At 45.1% G+C, this 19,611-nt stretch overlaps 1 protein-coding gene across 2 annotated transcripts; it reads right to left on the bottom strand.

Moving 5' to 3' along the window:
• Positions 1-1,069: 1,069 nt before the first annotated feature.
• Positions 1,070-17,370, bottom strand: E2F8 (E2F transcription factor 8). Of its 2 annotated transcripts, none has more exons than XM_036426645.2 (13): positions 17,110-17,369; positions 15,799-15,929; positions 13,655-13,933; positions 13,119-13,275; positions 11,058-11,372; positions 10,700-10,861; positions 8,852-8,989; positions 7,068-7,265; positions 6,669-6,756; positions 5,905-6,421; positions 2,938-3,070; positions 1,780-2,174; positions 1,070-1,379 (listed from the first exon to the last, which is right to left on the bottom strand). In XM_036426645.2, the coding sequence occupies exons 2-13, from the start codon at positions 15,811-15,813 to the stop codon at positions 1,197-1,199; spliced, it is 2,580 nt and encodes an 859-aa protein (XP_036282538.1). In that variant the 5' UTR covers positions 15,814-15,929; positions 17,110-17,369; the 3' UTR covers positions 1,070-1,196. The 2 variants fall into 2 exon arrangements, 1 of the variants encoding a protein (XP_036282538.1); XR_004986103.2 differs by having other exon boundaries at positions 1,243-1,379; positions 1,780-2,103; positions 17,110-17,370.
• Between the last annotated feature and the right edge of the window lie 2,241 nt (positions 17,371-19,611).

The raw sequence follows: 19,611 nt of genomic DNA, 5'->3' as shown, positions 1-19,611 counted from the left end.
TCCTTTTACACGTGTCAATTCTCAAGTTGCAATTCGTCCCATAACAAAGGAAGGGCAAGGAGATGTGCACTCAGCACATTGTAACTCATGTCTTCTCTTGGAGCTCGAGGGATTTAGTGTGGAGAAAATTAGAAACCGCTACTTTCCCTCCCTGGAGCTGGGTCATTTGGAAAGTGTGGTAAGAGGACCATATCACAGCTCCTCCCATGTAGACAGCAGGAGGCCTGGGGTAGATGCTGGTGGTGTCAGGGCAGGGTAGTGAGCACCCCAGATCCCCCTTTCATTTCTAACCTCCCTAGGTATGAAGGGAAACACATGATACTTAGCTTGGTGACCTTGACCGAGCAGCAGAATCTCTGAAGCCATTTTCATTTCTATAAAAATGAATCCAATGGAAGATCACACTAGAGACAGAATGTAGGAACATTTGGTAAACTTTGCGTGTCTAAGGGGACTCAGGAGGAATGATGCTCCACACCAAGAATTTGCCCTTGAGGTCAGTTAGATGAGTTTTCATTTTCTTCCCACAGTGCCCTAATTGGCCAAATGAAAATGTTAAATACATTTTAGAAAAGTTTTAATTTCAACAATTTATGATTAAAAGTACATTTATAAATAATTTTTCCATAGACTTGATTGAGGATTGTTGCAAACTTTACAAAAAGACAGACTGCAACAAAAACAGATTAAAATTACAAAAAAAATATAGCTATAGTCCTATTTAAAAATACATTATACATCACAGCTTTTTCTTTGTGCAAAGTTTAAGAGAATGCTGTGTTAGGCATGTCACATATTCACTCAATGGGAAGTAAACTTTAATACAGTTACTTTTCATAATGGTATAGGCACAGGTGAAATAATTCATTCTTTTTCCCTAGAAGTTAATATACCTTAGTTCAACATTTTACTTTTATTTTTTAGGATTACTTATGAATTTAGCTTAATACAAATATATATATATTAGAAACCGCTAATGTGGTAAGAGGACCATATCCTCCATTACCCACCTGCCTCCATATGCAAGCCTAGCAACTGGTATATATATATATATATGAGAAAATAAGTGTTTTGAAATTAAGTAAACCCTCAACATATTTACAGTATTTTCAGGGAATGTGTTCTCCAAATGAGTCTGAGTACATCTTCTCTATTAAACAACTTTTTAGGAAATTAAATGAAGCCAAATTTGTCAATTAACGGACATCCTCCGTTGAGACTTCCAGTTTTCGCTGTGGGACAAAGAGAGCTTCTATGGAGGTTTTATTAGCACCATCAAAATCCATGCCGGGTGAGCCCATCGGTTTCATTGGTCCACCTGGGGTACGGAAGAAACTTTCGGCCACTAACTGTGACCCTTTGGGTGTTACTGGAACAGGCTGATCGGAAAGAGAGGAATGGAAAAAGGAAGTCAAACCCACACCACAGACAGGTATGCTCTAACTCAAGTAGCATTTACGAGACTGGACTGGAAGGCCATGTCACATGTGGGAGCCCAGCATACTTTGAAATCGGCTAGGTAAGCCTGGATGAATTTTCCATTCTCAGCTATTTTTGTTAAGGCAAGAAAAGCTCACAGTAAAGCAATAATATGGATTCCTTGCACACTTTTTCCAGGCTTGGAGAGCAGGCAGGCCTTCAGCCTCCTCACTCCCCCATCCTTTCCCTTTCCAAAGAAGAAAAGCAAAAGCAAGTCTGACATTTGGGACTTAATAACCAGGACACTGACATTTGGGACTTAATAACCCCAGGAAAAAAAATAAGTGGAAATACTCTTACCTGCTGTGCCCCCATCACAGCAATGGACTGTCCATTCAGTTGGTTCTGGCCTAGGACCGGAGAGTTATACCGGGTGGCCCTTCCTTGCTGAGTGCCTGCATGTTCTGGTACGACACTAACAGCCTCTATTCTTGGAGACATGGGAAGAATTCCGGGCCCAGAACTGGCAGCCACCTGCACACCGGGGGAGATGAGCCCCAAGTGCTGCAGGGTGAAGTTTACAATGGCCGAGTTTGGGTGCTGGATGGGAATGGGGTGGCTCGAAGTGAGAGCCGGGCTGTTCCCTACAGGTATGGCCGCCACAGAAGTTGGTGAGACCATTAGCTTCAAAGGTGTTACATGAAAAGAGGGAAAATTAACAGCAGTGAGTTCAGATGATGTCACTGGAATAACACCTGGGAAGAAAAGGAGGGAAAATAATCTTAAAAGCACAGGCATTTGTCCAAGAAGCTTACAAGGCTTAAATGAACTTGAGACTGACCCATGTACATATATCGATATATAAAACCCTAATATGCAAGTAGATTGAATGGTGGAACAATCGAACAACAGGTTGCTATGATGTGCGCTGACACCAGGGGGGCACATGCAGAACATGGAGGGAGTTGGCTGCAGCAGGATGGTGAAGCAGGTGAGCAGGGGTGCCAGACCAAGGTGGGGCACCAGTTGCTGTCATCGGGGAGAGTCTCTGGTGGTTACTGAAAATTCTTTGCTCCCGTGCACCTCGGTCCCACCCGGTGCTGGCACCTGCTGCCGGCAACAGTCCTGCTCGCACCCACTGCCAGCCCTGATCGCTCCTGAGGGCTTCTCTACCCCCAACCCCATCCTGAGGGGCAATCGGGGCAGCAACCACTGCTCGCACCTGCTGATGGCACTGGCCCTGCTCATACTGCTGGCACCAGCCCCAATCAATCACACTGTCAGCGGGTGCGAGCAGGGCTGGCACCATCAACGCATGGGAGCAGTGGAAGCGGGAGCCTGGCTGACAACAGAGAGGAGACTGGGGGCCACAGCGGGAGCCGCTGGTGGGGGCTCAGAGGATGAGCCAAGACCTGCCCCTGCGCTCACTGCAGCCTCGTGGCCCATTGTTCTTTTCAAGGTGCACAAATTTATGCACCGGGCCCCTAGTGTTTGAATAAATGCTTGATGTACACTCACCTGTAATCGGGGAGCTGTAGATCCTGCGGTTTGGGGAAAATGTACCTGAGTTTTCTTTACTAGGCAAAAGGGACTCTGCCCCCAGGTTTGCGCACTGGGTGAGAGGGATTAGGTATCCTGATGGGAACAGTGTCTAGAAAAAGAGGAGGAAGGGTTTATTTTACACACAAATACTGGAAGAAAAACGGCCCTGTGTCTCTTCCAGGACTACCCTGTTTCCCCGAAAATAAGACAGTGTCTTATATTAATTTTATCTCCCAAAGTTGCGCTAGGTCTTATTTTCAGGGGATGTCTTATCTTTCCATGCGCTAGGTCTTATTTTCAGAGAATGTCTTATTTTCGGGGAAACACGGTAATATACCTTGGTGATTGTCTCGTTAGACTGATGCTTCCAAACAGTAGGGCTACAGGCAGGACAGCTATACAACCCCCTGAAGACAATATCCCTCCCTCCCATTCCAACACTTGTCCTGAGTCATACAAACCATGAATATTTTTTCATCGATTTTTAAAGACTGGAAGGGAGGCAAAGGAAGGAGAGAGAGAAACATCAATGTGAGAGAGACATATTGATTGGTTGCCTCCTGCATGAGCTTTAACAAGGTCAGGGGATTGAACCTGCAACCCAGGCATGTCCTTGACCAGGAATTGAACTTGTGACCCTTCAGTGTGCAGATTAGTGATCTAACTATGGAGCACACCAACCAGGGCACAAACCAAGTGTTTCTTAAATGCCCTCTGTGGTCTTAAGAAGTGTCCTAATGCTACCATTGGGTCTACTTAGAGTAGGATTCACCCAGCAGATCCCTTTCACACTGACATCCTAATTCCTGCTCAGACTCCTTGGTATGATGTGGTGCTAACTGTGGGAACCAAGTTAATGCAGATGGACACCATAGTGGCACTGTTATGTTATTATAGATTGTTCTTGAGTTACATAGAATGGTATTTCCCAGAGTCTTCTGAGGTACCCTAGTTTCAGGGGATGCAAGCAGGCACCCCGTGAACCATGCTCAAGTATGTTTGGGAATTCAACACTGGAAAATGGTGTTTTAATTAGAGAATTTCTTTAATAGTGGCATGCATTATAAATCTCCAAGGGGGAGCTTCCAGCATGTAGCATTTCCCAGGCTATCTGGCAACTAAATTTTTGTTTGTATTGGAATTCAGAGAAAATACATTTTAAGAAATGTTGATTTAGAGAAGGGGGTTGCCAAACCATGGGCCAAAAGCCAGCCTCCTGTCTATTTTTGTAAGTAAAATTGCATCGGAACACAGCTGTATCTATTCATTTATGTACTGTCTCTAGCTGCTTTCCCATTTTTTTTTTTTTACCATGGCAGAGTGGAATAGGTACAATGGAGACATATGGTCTACAAAGTAAAAAATATTTACTATCTGGTCCTTTACAGAATGATGTTTACTGATCCCTGATTTAGAACAAAGGAGTTATACAAATACAGATTTGTTTCTAATACTTGAGGTTCTAATGATTATCAAGAAAACATGCATATACTATTACAAACTAAAGGGCATGGCACCAAAATTCAAAAACTAAGGCGAAAAAAGAGAATGGATTAGTTCACATGAGACTCAACTATCATGGAGCAAAAGCTTTTAGGCAATAACATTATAGACCAAATGGAAACGGCCCGAGTGTTAGGCTGTGCACATTTTCCCCGGGCCTGCCAGATCACTGTACCTGACCAGACAGAGAAAGCCCAAGAAGCCTGCTTTGGCCTTACCCTGAGCAGGACTGACAGCAGCTTTTATAAACGTGTGTGTGTGTGTGTGTGTGTGTGTGTGTGTGTCCAGATCTTTCTTCTGGACATTGTTAAAACAACAGTCTACACTTTGATCTAGTTGTTAATAGGTCCTGTCTTTTCCTTGGGAACCAGTAAGTTCAGAACCCACAATGCTAAAAGTAGACCACAAACTTTAAAATTTAGTTTCTTAGATGCTTGGCACTGCTCATTCTCTCTACTGGTTAGGTTCCTTGAAAGCTGCAGGGATAGAAATTATTAACAAGTGAATTTAGGGATTTTACAAATCCTCTTTGCTATTTTGCTATTGTTAATCATGCTCTCATGGCACAAGTTGCTGGTTTAATTCTTTCAAGTCTTTAGCAAAACCTGTAGTACTCCACTACTAGTTATTTTTCAGTTTTCTACAAACTACATTCATCACAACATCTTTTAGCCTACAATGCCAATTCCCTTTTTGAAAAAACACACACAAAGAATTATTAAATAAGGAGGATGAATGAATATGACATATTTCAATTTGCATGTTATGATCTCATCTAGCTTACATTAGCCCTTTTACCCCCTCTTCCTATTACTGGTACACATCTTATGTTATTTTCACTGTAATTCTTATTATTTATTGATGTTTGTGTTATTTGTATACTGTCCTCTTTTTACCCTCAGAAGTGTAGATTCTCAGTAAAAGTTTGCTGAAATAATTAATATACAAATTAACATATTTTCTTTGTTCTGCTCAGTTCATGCTAAAAAGAAATGGTCAAAATGAAGTTACAGAGATGAAAAAAAGAAGCAGGGGGACATGGAAAATCTATACACTGAAAACCCTAAAAGTAGGAGTCACCGGGACCCCACGTATCCAGCCATTCACTGGGGGTTACATTTGCTTGTAAATTATTTAAGACTTTCATGACAGGTGTTTGCATTCCAATGTGTGGTGGAGAAATGGACTAAGGACAACCACCCGTGGCGCTTTAAAAAGACAGCCAATAATCCTTTCCTCCAGAGGCTAAATATGTCCCTGCCATCGTCCCAGCCAGGGGATTAGCTGTTTGGGGCTTTATTTGCATTACGGATGCTAAGGAACAGTTCCTTGTCTTCTGAGAGACTGCTCTTTGCTCTGGTGGATTTCACAAGCCACCAAATCCTCCTCTAATCAATTGGGGAATTCCTAACACTTTGCACATTACAAGGGTGTACTTACAGTGGAGACATTTTCAAATCCTGTTAGGTTCTCTTTAAATTTCTTTTTGGAAGCACTGTCTTCGAGTATGCTTGCCCTCTTTGGGCCTCTCTCTCCAGCAGGTTCTGTGTCTCCATTCTGTGCACCGTGTCTCTCTGGCATGGGCCTGATGGAGACATTGGGCTTGGTGGCATCATTGGCTGCTTTCTCAGTGGTGCCATCTGTGCAATCTTTTGATCTCGTAGCTTTAGAAGAGGGGTTAGGGCAGACTGTCGGGCTCAGGCCTTGGGGCGGCGTCATGGTGTGGGTAGGGGCAGGCTGCAAGTAGATGGCATAGGACGGGCCCGAAGGCACTTGAGGTAGGATTACGGGCACCGCCGATGACAGTGGGCTGGGGAACAAAGGGACCACCCCCAGCGGCTGCATGAGGGGTGGTGGGGGGAGCTCCGGCTCAGCATTCACTGAGGAGTCCAGAGGGGCCACTGGCTTGCAGGGCCCAGATCCTGCCAGCTGTGATTTTGCTTTCTTTCCGGATTCACTAAAAGACAAGATTTAAAACATGACGTAAACACATTTTCTCTAAAACGTTCTACCACTCTAGACTGTCCCAGGTTGAAAGCCTTGCTTTTATGAAACCAGCAGATGGTTTCTGTAATATTTTGTTATAAGTTTCAGAAAAGGCTACCTCCCCAGTTTCCAAGGCTAGCGCCCTTTCTTACATGAAGTAAGTAATCCTAATGATGCAGCTATGGCATTCATCCCGCCTACCTTGATTGCTAACCTACCTTGATTGCTCTTCCAGCTGCATTTTGCAAATTGCTGCGAGCTGAGCCATTTTACTTGGGAAGGGTTCAGAATTCTGAGAACTGTCAGCTGGTAAAATAGAAGGGGTGTGGGTGTTGGTCAAAGCGAAAGAATAAATGCTCACACAGATGACAGATCACCGAAGCCCAATGAACACAAAAAAAATGCATCTCCTTCCAAAGCACACAGCAGTTAAACAAAACCCCCCACAAACTACTTATCCTCTAGTAATGAGTCTAATTCATGCATAAATTAGGCTTCAAGGAGGGTTAAGCATATGGACATGGAAACAATTCTCCTACAAGTCCCATAGGGATCTAAAAAAAATCAGATAACAAGGAATTCTTCAGAGCAGAGCCCTGACATGATTGAAAACACACCTTTGTTGATAGGGCTACTGGGAGCAGAACTGATCTTTCTCCGGTCACTTTCTATGCTCTTTACCAGTTTGATAAGAGATGGGTGCCGTGTAAAGTTTGGCTTCCGGTGTGTGGCAAAGAGGTTTTTGGCACAGTTCTCTATTGAAGGCTGCCTCACTTCCATGTCCGAGGTGGGAAAAGAAATGATGGGGTTCACACCTGTAAGAGAAAAGGGCAGGTGTTCAAATGTGGGCGATTCATCTTCCTTTTGGGATGTAAGGTCAAAGCACAGTTTTAATGTGATTTTAGGAATTAAGTGGAAGCATTTGTAGATCACCAATCACATGCTAGACACTGCGTTATGCGCTTTTATCTAAATAAGACATTGAATTCTGAGATAAGATTTCGCACTTAGAATTTCAAAAACCCATTGTATAATAAGTTATAACCAGTGGTGTGGTATGGCATAATCATGTGTTTTTTAAAATTTTTTATTGACATATAAAAAATTGTGCATCTTAATTTTAATCCTCACCCCAGGATATGTTTTTCATTGATTCTAGGGAGGAAGGGAGAGGGAGAGAAACATTGATGGGTTGCCTCCCATATGAACCCAACTGGGGATTGAACCCACAATCGGAGTATGTGCCCTGACTGGGAATCGAAGCCACGGCCCTTTGGTGTATGAGAGGATGCTCCAGGCTACTGAGCAACATTGGCTGGAGCCATCAGTAGAGTCTTAATCTGCTGAAATACAGTGACCCTCACTGCTGTGGACTGAATATGTGCTCCCCCACCCCCCAATTCATGTCAAAACCTAATGCTCAATATATTAGAGTGGGGCCTGTGGGAGGTGCTAAGGTCATGAGGGCAGAGCCTTCTTGAACAGGAGCTCCTCTTCCCTCACGCGAGCTTACAATGAGAACTTTGATCTTAGGACTTCCAAAACCGTGAGAAACAAATTTCTGTTGTTTATAAGCCACTCAGCCTATGGAATTCTGTTATAGCAGCCTGAACACACAGTAAGACACTCTCAACCACTCCATGGGGGAGGTAGTTCTCAGGAAATGCACCCCCATTCAGACCTTAACCAACTGAGGCATGGCCTCTCAGCTGGTGGAATGTGGGTCTGGGGTATGAACTCCACCAGGGTGGCCTCAGAGCCTGCACTACAAATCCTTGTGGCAAAGGACCTCTCTGAGATTACATCCCACCTCACAATAACCTCACAAAGGCACCACGGTTCTCCCCATTTTGCAGGTGAGGAAACCCAGCCTTGCAGGATTAACATGCCCAAGGCCACACATCTAGTAAAGTGGCAGAGCTGATACTGGACACCAAGTCTCCCTCTGCCTCCATGGCCCATGTTCTCGCCACTTTCTAACACTTCTGTGCTGGAGCTCTGGCGGAATGGAGTGTCAGAATCCTAGAGTTGAAACGGAGACTAGGATACTGACCCCGGAATGAATTCATTTCATATTCTCCATGTGGACAGGCTCTGTCATGGTCACTGAGAAGCATAAGAATGATAACAATAGTATCTTATGTTTTGTGGTGCTTTCAACTTTTCCAAATCCTTTCTCATTCAGATTCTACCTCCTGGGCACCGTGTGGGAGGTGAGTATAAACCTTGGGTTGATGCTGGAGCCAGTAGCCAGACCTTCCTTATGGCACTCATCTTTTCATTTATCTCATATATGTTCTTTCCATGTGGAGTGTGGGCAGGCAGGGGAAGGGAGAACAATCTCTAAATATGTGTTAATTCAAAACAATGAAGCAAAGAATTTAAGAAAACAGATACATACCAGTGGGATTAGAACTGATTTCTGGGCCTATCCATTTAAAAGCTGGTTTTCGGCCTCTTTCTTCAGTAACATGAACTTTCTTGATGAGATCCAGGCTACTCAGAACATTAGCTATATCATACAACCTCCTAATTTTTGCTGGGGAGAAAAAAAATTCATATACACAACTTAATGGAATAATGAAAGATCAAAGGACGTTGTTTCTTAAGGATTTCATATATTCAAAAAGCCATCCGATCTTAACCGTCAATGGCAGGCAGAGAAAAATGTGATTCTTTTAAAGTTAGCCTAGTGATATTGCTTTAGTTAAAAAGTAATTTTAAATATTGGAAAGACTCAGTGACTGCTGGTACTGAATTGTGAAATAACAGAAGCCTGTGTTGAAAAAGGAAAAATGACTGAATGAGATCACCCTGTCAGGAACATGTCACAGATTTTTTTTGACAAAAAGTCACCATTACTGGGTCATCTTCTACTGAGGATTCAGAAGAATTTTATGAACAGGAGAAATAAAGCATTAATGATAAATGCATTGCTTTCCTGCTTGTGAGAATTTATAACAATAAGACTGATTTAATATCATAAGTGTGGAAAGTTCCATAGCCCATCAGAATTTATAAATTGTTAAGACTGTCCTTATATAATATGCAAAGACTAGATTTATTAATTCTACAGATCTTATATATTTGAACAAGTTTTGTTAGAGATAGTCTGCTTTTACCTCCAGCTTGGTAGTACAATGTTATAAATCGAGCCCTTCTTCCTAGGCACGCCAGAAGATTCTGAGTTCCCTGGGGATTCAGCAAATTACACACCTCTAGTTCCTGGAATGATTTCCAAGGCTGTGACTAACCAGGGAAACGGAGAGCTGAAAACGGGTGACTCAGAAAAGCAGGCAGCTCATTTGTAGTATCAGGATGTGTTTTCTGAAATTGCAGATCTCCCAAGCCAATTGTTGGCATTATTGCCTTTCTCTCCACTTAGTTTTATCCTGATAGAGCCACTATCAACCCTCAGATGTCTGAATATCCTTTCATGAGACCAGTACAGCTCTTCAGGGATGGGAAGGGGTGTGTGTGACAGCCCCAGGTGTTCCCATAGCCTCTGCTGTTGCTTGAGGTGGCTCTTCCCCACTGTACAGCTGGGTCCCCAAAGTGTCCCATGCCCAGGCTAGCCTCATTCCCTACTTATTGGTTTGCTAATGCCTCCTGGCGAGATGGGGGTACAGCACACCCCTCCCTGTCCGCTAAGCACTTCCCCCCCCACACACACCCTCTCTCTCCCTTCATGGAGGATCCTACAAAGTCTGTTATAGATGTGACGACAGAACTCTGTGCCAGGAATCCAAGCTATAATCCTATTCCAACTTTGAACAAATCTTTTGGCCAAAACCATTCTTTCAAACTGGCAAACCGACTGTACTGCAGGTCACTTCTGGAGACAATTTTTGAGGAGTTATTTGTACTCTGACATATGAGAGAGTGAAAATAGCAGAGACCTGGGTACCAGTCCCACTTTACAGTTTACTGCTCATTTAGACTTCAGGCAACTACAGATTGTATACTAGTAAAATGCGACAATGCTACAGTAGCAAACCAGGTAACTTTTAAGAAACTGTTTATAAGTCAAAGTGTCAGACAAATAAGAGGAGTCAGTTATATGCCTATCCTTTGGATCATATGCATTAGTTAAAGCAGGATGGCCATGGCTTCTGGGGAGAAAGGAAGATACAAAAGCATAATTAGAGAAGACCTGTTTACATAGCAAATATATTTGGAAATCAGCTTGTAACAGAGATTTTGTTTTATTAAGACTAGGTCCAAAAGTTCACGGAGTCATGGCACTTACTTTTAAATTTGCTTTTATCCAAATCTTCCACGTGGTCCTCCCCAATTAAAATCTTGGCAGCAGTTTCTAGGCTCACTATCTGAGGCGTGGACACCAGAAACAGCATCACAAATTTCTGGCTCATCACTCTTAAAGACTTGTCTTTGCGGCTGTTTACAGAGGCTTTGAAGAAGGATGAGGATTAGAGAATTAAAATGCATGAAGGGACAAGTGACTTCTAAAGTAACAAGGCTAAAAATACCACCGCCTGACCACACAGTTGACAACTGCGGCATTTTAACATGAAAGGCAGCAGCAGCTTTAGAGCAGTGTTTCCTAAGGATCCTTCTCTTTAGACCTTTTGAACATCAGCTCTCACCTGCCCGAAATTCCACTCCAGGGAGTTCGACAAAACTCATGTCTGCGTGCCCGTTTTGGTCTGTGTTTGCCTTGGTGACATGATCCTCTATACTGCAACTCTTACTGAAGTCAAACTCTTGTTCATATTCCTTCTTCTTGATCATCATGATTAGCTCGGCGTATTTGTTTTCCTCCCCGATGATTTTCAGAGCCACCAGGGTTTTGATGAGATTATGCCGCCCATGCCAAGTGTACCTGTTTTTGGCCAGGCGGCTCACCATGTGTAAACTCTCTAGGACATTCACAATATCGTAGATGCGTCGACGCTCAACATCTACAAAGAACGAGCAGCTGCATGTTACAAGGATCAGATTTTGGAATGTGTACAGAATTTAATAACTTTTTTTTCTTCCATGGTTATTTGTCAGTAGGTTCTGGATGTTACAACTTATTTACACTCAACGAGGGTGAAGATTAGAAAGACATGTCCCTACTCTCAAAGGGTACAAATTAATTGACATGAATTAGAAATGCCATTTATTGAGGGTCTATTGTGTGCCATGCGGCTTTAAGAAATTTTTAGCTTAAACATGTGACGTAGGTATTGTACTGCACACTTGAATGAGGAGGAAATAGAGGCTCAGGCTGGCTAAATGACTCACCCTAGGGCACAGAGCAAGTAAGTGGCAAAATCAAATCTTTAATATTCCAAATACCACACTTTGCAACCTGTTTTTTTCTTTTCTTTTTCTGTTACTCCCCGACTCTCTCTCTCTCTCTCTCTCTCTCTCTCTCTCTCTCTCTCTCTCTCTCTCTCTCTCTCACACACACACACACACACACACACACACACACAGAGTTGTCATATGATAGCTATAAGGTATAAGGTCCTGAGATTTCTTACTGTTCCTGGAATCTGCCAGATACAGCTTTGCCTGAAGGCCTTGGTGCTGCGCTATTCCTCTGCCTGGAATCCCTCTCCCAGATGTCCTCATGGCTCCCCAGCCCAGTTCTTTCAAGTCCTCGCTCAGATGTCACCTTGTCAAACTGAGGCCTGACCTGACTGCTTACTTTAAAATTGCAAAACACGCCCCCAGCACGTCCTTTTATCCCGGTCCACGTTTTCTTTTTTCCATAGCATGTATGACCTTCTAACTAACACATGTTATAATTCTCATTATGTCCTTTGAATAGTGTCTACTGCTCCCACTAGAATGTTGATTCCATAGGGGCAGGCACTTTTCCTTTTTGTTCACTGAAGTTATCACAAGTGGCTACAACACTGCCTGGCTCATAGTAGGCGATCAATAGATGCCTGCTGAGTTACAGAATACATCCGACATAGCTACAATGATGTAGGTGAATCGATGACTATCACATATTTTTAAAATGTGAAGTAAAATTAACCTTTAAGAATAGCTATATATAACCTTTATATAGCTATTACGCCAAAATTTTATGGTGTAATACCGTAGCCATATATAAAAATATTCTGCATATCTCTTTAAAGTTTAAGATACTTTCATGATTGAAAGGGTGCTCCAAATCTGCCTTAGACTTCTTACCAATAACTAGATTTGAGTCTTTAAAGAAAGGAGTAAAAGGGGGCAGTGGGGGACACAGTAATTTTGCCAAACGCTCAGAAAACGCATTGGTCCTCAGAATAGCATTGAGCGGCAGGGAGCGCTAAAGCCATGCTCCTCCCCACTCAAGCTGATGCTCATCATAACCTGTGCAGACACCATCCCACAGCCTGGCCTTTCAACCACAGAGCCAAGAGAGAAGTTCCAAGCTGTTGCTGATATGAAACAAGTCATGAAACAATGCTGCCTTCCTTTAAAGCTGCAGAACTTTTGAAATGCAGTCCCAAGCAATCTCCATTGTGATCTTTTGCTTGTTTTAAGACTCACTGACATTGGAAACTATATGCCTTTATTCCTCAATAGGGCTTTCAAGATTCAGAATTCTCTATGGCCTTCTTTGTGTCACTACAAACACTGTCTAGAAGAGTGTGGGTCTGAAGGACTAAGTCCACGAAGTCACTTTAGTCACCATTTCAGTGAGCTGTTTGCATACTTACTGAGTTCCTCAGCTACTTCGTCAAGACAGATGTCATTATTCACAGCAGGGTTGGGATAGTCAGGATATCGTGCTAAAAATTTTTGACACAATAATCCTAAACTTTTCTCTTTTCGACTTGGTTGGGATTTCTCACATTCATCTCCTGATAAGTGTTCCTACAAAGGAAGAGGTAAATAAGTCTTATTCTGAAATCAAGTTTGACAGATATATTAGGGGCATCTGCATTCTATGACTAACACTGGTACGAGTGCTGTTTAAAAAGCTGCAAAATTGGGGAATTGGGAAGGGGCCGGGGGAGAGGAATCGGGGAGTATAAGGTGTGGAGCCAGTATAGCTGTGTGGCAGATCTAAAAGGGAAACTTGAGCTGATAGTCCAACGTTCAGAATTCCCAGCGCTACAATGGATGGGGCCCAAATATTTCCTGTGCTTTGAAGGAGGCTAACAGTCTGGGGATGGGGATGCATTATATTGCTGGCATTTCTGCAATGGCTACTCTTCTCCCCCCACATCCCTTCAGTCCTTTGCAAACCTACGTGTAAACAATCTTTGGGCTTAGGTAATCCATTTCTGTTGTTGAACAGCCCCCGTTTCTGATCTCTGTTGCGAATCTCGGGGCTCACGGCACTGATGAGCATTTTCAGGTTGGCTGTTGGTGTCCAGGGTTCTCCCTGGGAGATTTCCTTGGGCTTGGTGGGTGTGGTTAAAGGGCCAAAGTCAGGCTGGATCTCTGCCAACACTATATTTGCTGTAGTGGATTCTTTCAGAGGTGTTTTCATCTGTCCCCTTTTATGTGGCTCACAAAAGAGATTTTCCTGGTTTAAACAACAATTAAATTCACTGTAAAACAGGATTTATCAGATAGCTTTTGACTCTAGAAATTATACAATAGAATATTGCTATGGGAAAGAGTGCCAAAGGAGGTTGCAGAGCTGATTAAATTAGTAATGATATTGATACCTGTCCTTCTAAAAACTAATGCTCCCATTTAAAAAAAAAAAAATTGCAACAAAGCATGGATTTAATTTTTTTTCATCTCTTGTTCCAAGGATTAAAAATTTTTAAAACTTACATATTTTTAGCTTTTTATATTGAAATAATTTTAGCTTTAGAGTCAAGTTGCAAAGATAGCAGAGAGTTCCTATACCTATCCCTAACACAGTGGCTGGCAAACTGCGGCTCTCGAGCCACATGCGGCTCTTTGGCCCCTTGAGTGTGGCTCTTCCACAAAATATCACGTGCAGGCGCGCAGGTACAGTGTGACTGAAACTTCATGGCCCATGTGCAGAAGTCGGCTTTCGGCTCTCAAAAGAAATTTCAATCGTTGTACTGTTTTTATTTGGCTCTGTTGACTAATGAGTTTGCCAACCACTGCCCTAACACAAGTGAAGCTGTAATAAGTAAAGGTCTCCATTGCAGAAACAATGTCCCATTCATCTGTGTATCCAACACAATGACTGCATGCAGTAGGTGCTCAATAAAACATCACTGATATAGAAGAGTCAGAGAGCCAAGAAAAATGAGGATGAGGGCTAGCATGTGGTCAGACCTGCTGGTAAAAATCCAGAGTGCCAAAGAGTAGGATTAGAGAAAAGGCTGCCCTTTGAATATCCACCCCTTCACTTTACAGATGGAGAATAAGATTAGTTCCTCAAAGTCCCAAAGCTTCTCCCCGGCAGTAGGGGAACTGCTACTGAGACCCAAGAGGGTACACTGACAGCAGTTCAGAAATAAGACTAATGGAGACCATGTTTCTTCTACTTTTGGACACTGGGGACCCCACACATCCTTCCAATCTATTTTTAAAGAAAATACTTGGAATGGCAATAAGTGAAAGAATAGAGACACACTAATTCCTCAGTGACTTTAGAAGCAAAGATTAATGGGACTGTTTTGTATGCCTGTGACTCCTTAGGATTTATCAAGTGCTTTTCACCAAATCCTATAGTCCCATTCTGCAGAAGAGGACAGCCAGACTTCGAGAAGTCACACCCGCCTTGAACCCTCAATCCAACTATGGCACTCTTACATAAAACCATGTACGGTTTCCAATGGGAAACCCTCCTGAGCATGTGTACCCAGGAGGTACTCACCCAGGAAGGGATTTTTCTAAAGGCTACTCTCCTTAGCCTCAGGCTATCAAAGTAACCGCCAAACCCGCCATTTTCACAGTTGACAAATATATAAAACTTTTAGGAAATTTGCACATTTCTTTTTTTGTTAACTTAGCAATCAGTGAACACCAGTCAAGACAATTCTTTTGCAATTTCACAAAAAATTTTTTTTCCCTCAGAGTGTTTGCAGACCCTATAGTTACAGAAGCTGGTGATCCAGTAGACAATTATCTTGAAAAGAAATCCAAACTTAAATCATGTCAAATGCTCTAACTGAATTCCTTTTGTTCAGAAATTCTCAGAAATATCATAATGAAACTAACATATTTTACTATTCTTAAAAATAACTTTTCTTTCTGCTTATCTCTTTGAGACTTAAGATTATTTTAACTCTGGGCAACTGTCTTCCTCTTCAAAAATTAAATTTCCCTTCCCTATGGGTTTTTACAGAAGCCAACTAAAAGAGGATACAAAATTCTTAAGATATTGGATATTGAAAATTATGAACTAAATCAGGATGATAATTTATTTAAAACAAAGGATAAATGCTGAAGTTAAAAAGGTACCTTTTCGGTCTCCATCCTGAAAATTTCTCATACTTTTAGAGGTGTTTTTTTTTTTAAATAAAAAATCCGAAGTCCCTCCAAATATCCTGATGGTTCAAGTGGTCCACACAATTCTATTGAAATGTAATATCCTAAAAGAAAAAAGGAAATAGCAAAATTAAAGTAAAAGCAGGAGATCCACTGAAAATTCCTTCACGGACACCATAGGCTACATACAAAAACACAGACTAACGAAAACTGACAACCTACGTTTACATTCTATTCCAGACCAGAGATAGCCCCATTGGGTAGGGAACTACATCAAACGCCCGTAAATTCTTTCAGCAAACGGATCCGCTGTAATGAGACTTCAAGCAACCCACAGAATTCCCAGTGACAGCCCTCTCTCACCTTTGGAGAAGTCAGGCCACTCTTGGAAGCCCACCGAACGGATTGGAGCGGAGCTCAGGCACCCAGCTAGCCACAGGTCAGGGCTCAAGACTGAGCTCGCGAGCCTAGGTTCCGCTGTAGTGACGCGACCCTGAGTATCTGGTTAAAAGTCTGAATTTCGATGCTTGAATTTCTCCCCTGACACACACACGTGCATAGGCTCAGCAGTAAAGTCTTGGAAAATAGCTTGATAGGCAAGTTCCAAATTCAGTTCTTACGCTCCAAACACACTCCGGGCATTTAAAGAACGCCTTATGAGTCAAGTTCTTATAAAGATTTCCCTAAAGATGCAAAGCGCTATGCGCTAGCTATTCGGGGGGGCCAACTCGCTTCAAGATGTTGAACCCCGCCCTGGAAGACTGCCTGCGCCCTGTAAGGTAACCAGGTACAGCCCCGCGGGCGCCACACGCTTCGCACGCAGCGCTCTCTCCCCTCCGCCAGGTCAACTGCCCCCTCCCCCCCGGCCGGGTTCGCGCGCCGCCCGCGGGGCAGTTTCCGGACAGCATCCTCGCGGTTTCCAGGGCAACGGTTTCCGACCACTCAGAGAGCCATCCGAGGGCCTCTGATTGGCTGGCGATGCCATGGGCGGGCCCGGACCTTCCGCCCTCGATTTAAAAATTTGGCGCGGAAAGCCGGACTGTGGCCGGCGCCGCCCCTTAGCAGCGCGGGGCTGGAGCGCGGGCAAACCCGCGCCCGGAACCTCGGCACCCCGCCCCTCCCCTTCGCCCGCCCCCTCCCCTCTGCGCGGGAGCCCAGCTCCTCCCTCCGCGCCCCCGGCGGAGCGAGAGGCGGGAAACGGCCGCCGCCGCCGCCGCAGCCCTCCCCACCTCTCCCCCCGGAGCCCGGCGGGCCGGGCGCTGCTCCCCTCGGCGCCCCGCTGACCTGTCAGTTCACCTCACGGTGGGAGCGGGCGGGATCTGAGCAGGGGAGTCCCCGGCACTCTTCCCCACTCGGGCTCCGGAGCCCCGCGAGTCGGGCGGTCAGTCGGTCCTTGGGCCGCGCCGAGGTGGGTGCCAGGAGGGAACGCCGGGACCGGGCCTGGCGAGCCGGCGGGAGAGCAGTGGTAGCGTGACCGTCCAGGAGCAGTCAAGCCCCCGATTTGAAATTAACCCGCTCCCCGCGCGAGCCCATCCCGCGGGCAGGGCGGGCCGCTCCCCTCCCCCACGCCCACTCTTCCCGGCCCCGGGCATCGCGCGCCAATCCGAGCCTCCGGACCCGAACCGGCCGCGAATCGCCGTGCAGGCGCCGCCCCCCGGGCCCGCCTCTACGACGGTGTTGGGGGAAAAGTTCAGCAACTTTTTTTTTCCCTTTTAATTTGCAAGCACCCCCCTCCTCTGACTCAAAGGTGGGGAATGAAGTTTGGCCCTCCGGGGGCCGCCGGACTGGGACGCGCGCGCTCCGCGACCCCATGCCCAGCCCCAGATCCATCCCCCCTACCCTCCGGATCCTAGCCGGGACCATTCCCCCTGCCATCCCCGGCATGCATTATTGTGCCGATCACCATCTGCCCCGTGGCTCCGAGAGGAAATCGGTGTGTGGAGGGAGAGGCTTGGCCAACTGGTGCCAAACTGGATGGGCGCGGGGTGTTGGCGGAGACCCGGGAGCTCAGGTGTGTGGAGAAGGGTTAGGGTTGAATACCGCCAGGCTTGTTGGGCGTCCGCCGCCGTTCCCTCTCCCGATCTCCCACCCGCTCCTCCCTTCCCCTCATTTTCCTGTTTCCGAGCCTCGGGAAGCTGCAACGTGAAATATTACATAGTTGTAGATTGATAGTGGGATTGGGCGAAGCTTCGTTTTGCAGACAGGGAAACCGAAGCCCCGGCGGCCGCGCCGCCTTGCCTGCGCCCTGGTCGTCTTGCTCCTGTTATTTGCCTTAAAACGTTTCCCCTTTTACGGGGATCTGCGTTGGAGTTCCGGGACCGCACGTATTGCCCAACCACACCTAGATCAGGGCGCCCATCTCTCGGCTGTTCGGTGTGAGCGCTTCCTCCTTTTTATTTTTTTTGTAATTTCGTGTGTCAACTACAGCGAGTCCTCGGCTACGATTCCCCGGTCCCATCTCCCACTTTTGTGGCTATGAATCACCCGGTGCCGACTTGCGGCGCGGGACATTTTTACATTCCCGGATGCGTTATAAGGGCCTGGACACTGTGATACTGAGGCTGCGGTCACCGTGCTGCAGCGACCGGCCGCAGGCCCAGAGGTCGGGAGACAAGCAGTGGCTCTTCCCCCAGCAGAACACAGGGTGATCGCCCCGAAAGATGCCTCTGTCTACCCTTCGCTGCCAGCCTGGCACGGGCCATCCTTGCTCCTGGCAAGTGTTGTTGCTCAAGAAAGCGCTTAGACCTGAAAGTGGGCCCTTGGTGAGATGCCTATAGCTCTCGGATTTAAAATAAAGCGAGGGTCCCAGGCAGGGCTCCACCGCCAACAGCACTGAGCGGCGGTTTGCTGAGCCCCCGTACACCTTTTCTGGAGCAAGGTGGACAGTTGGCGCTTCTGCTTTAATCACACTATGTTTCACAAATTGTTTTGCCCCTCCTCCCTCCTGGTACCCATAGAAGTGCTCCTGTTCAGTTCTGCCCTTACTCCCTTAAGTTTTTGCGGCCCAGGAATCTTCTTTAAAGAGACGCCTTTCAGAAGCAGCCGATCTGTTCAGAGACGGTGGCTAATGCGCTCGCATCTGTGGTCTACAGGATTATTCGTGTCTGAGTGCCAAATACTTGTAGGGCAGATCGTGCAAGGAACAGCCATCTCTGGTGACACTGCACCGAGGGCATCTCATTTAATTCTCAGCACAGATGTTAACCATGGGTTAGGATCCAGAAAGAGAAGCAGAGCATTATTTAAAAAATATATATATATTTTATTTTTTTTCTACAGAGAAGAAGGGAAAGGGATAGAGAGTTAGAAACATCAATGAGAGAGAAACATCGATCAGCTGCCTCCTGCACACCTCCTTCTGGCAATGTGCCCGCAACCAAGGTACATGCCCTTGACTGGAATAGAACCTGGGACCTTTCAGTTCTCAGGCTGAGACTCTATCCACTGAGCCAAACTGGTTAGGGCCAGAGTATTAAGTAACAAAGGCAAGGACTCAGAATAAGTGACAGCATGGGATTTGAAGCTACTGTAAGTGTTTGTTCCCATGTTTGTTTGTTTTTTTACTGAGTCATGTTCTTCACTATTCTGATCTTTACTTCCTTTGCAGGATAGTTGTACCCATTTTATAGAGAAGAAAACAGAGGCACAAAAAGATTTCAGTGATGGCCAAGTCAGCTATAGAGTCAGAATCGTTAAAATACAGGTCAACCTGCTCCCAGTTCACAACCTCTGAAAGTTCCCATAAAAGCAGTCTTGGTGACATCTTAGACCAGCCCTTAACAATCT

Source organism: Pipistrellus kuhlii, unplaced genomic scaffold (assembly GCF_014108245.1).
Source record: "Pipistrellus kuhlii isolate mPipKuh1 unplaced genomic scaffold, mPipKuh1.p scaffold_m20_p_9, whole genome shotgun sequence".
Lineage (NCBI taxonomy): Eukaryota > Metazoa > Chordata > Mammalia > Chiroptera > Vespertilionidae > Pipistrellus > Pipistrellus kuhlii.
This window is presented reverse-complemented; position numbering and strand designations above follow the sequence as displayed.

Coding starts and splice junctions, on each gene's coding strand:
- E2F8 (XM_036426645.2), bottom strand. Junction 10,862..11,057: donor TGGAGTGGAATTTCGGGCAG/GTGAGAGCTGAT, acceptor CCTTCTTCAAAG/CCTCTGTAAACAGCCGCAAA. Junction 8,990..10,699: donor GGATAAAAGCAAATTTAAAA/GTAAGTGCCATG, acceptor TTTTCTCCCCAG/CAAAAATTAGGAGGTTGTAT.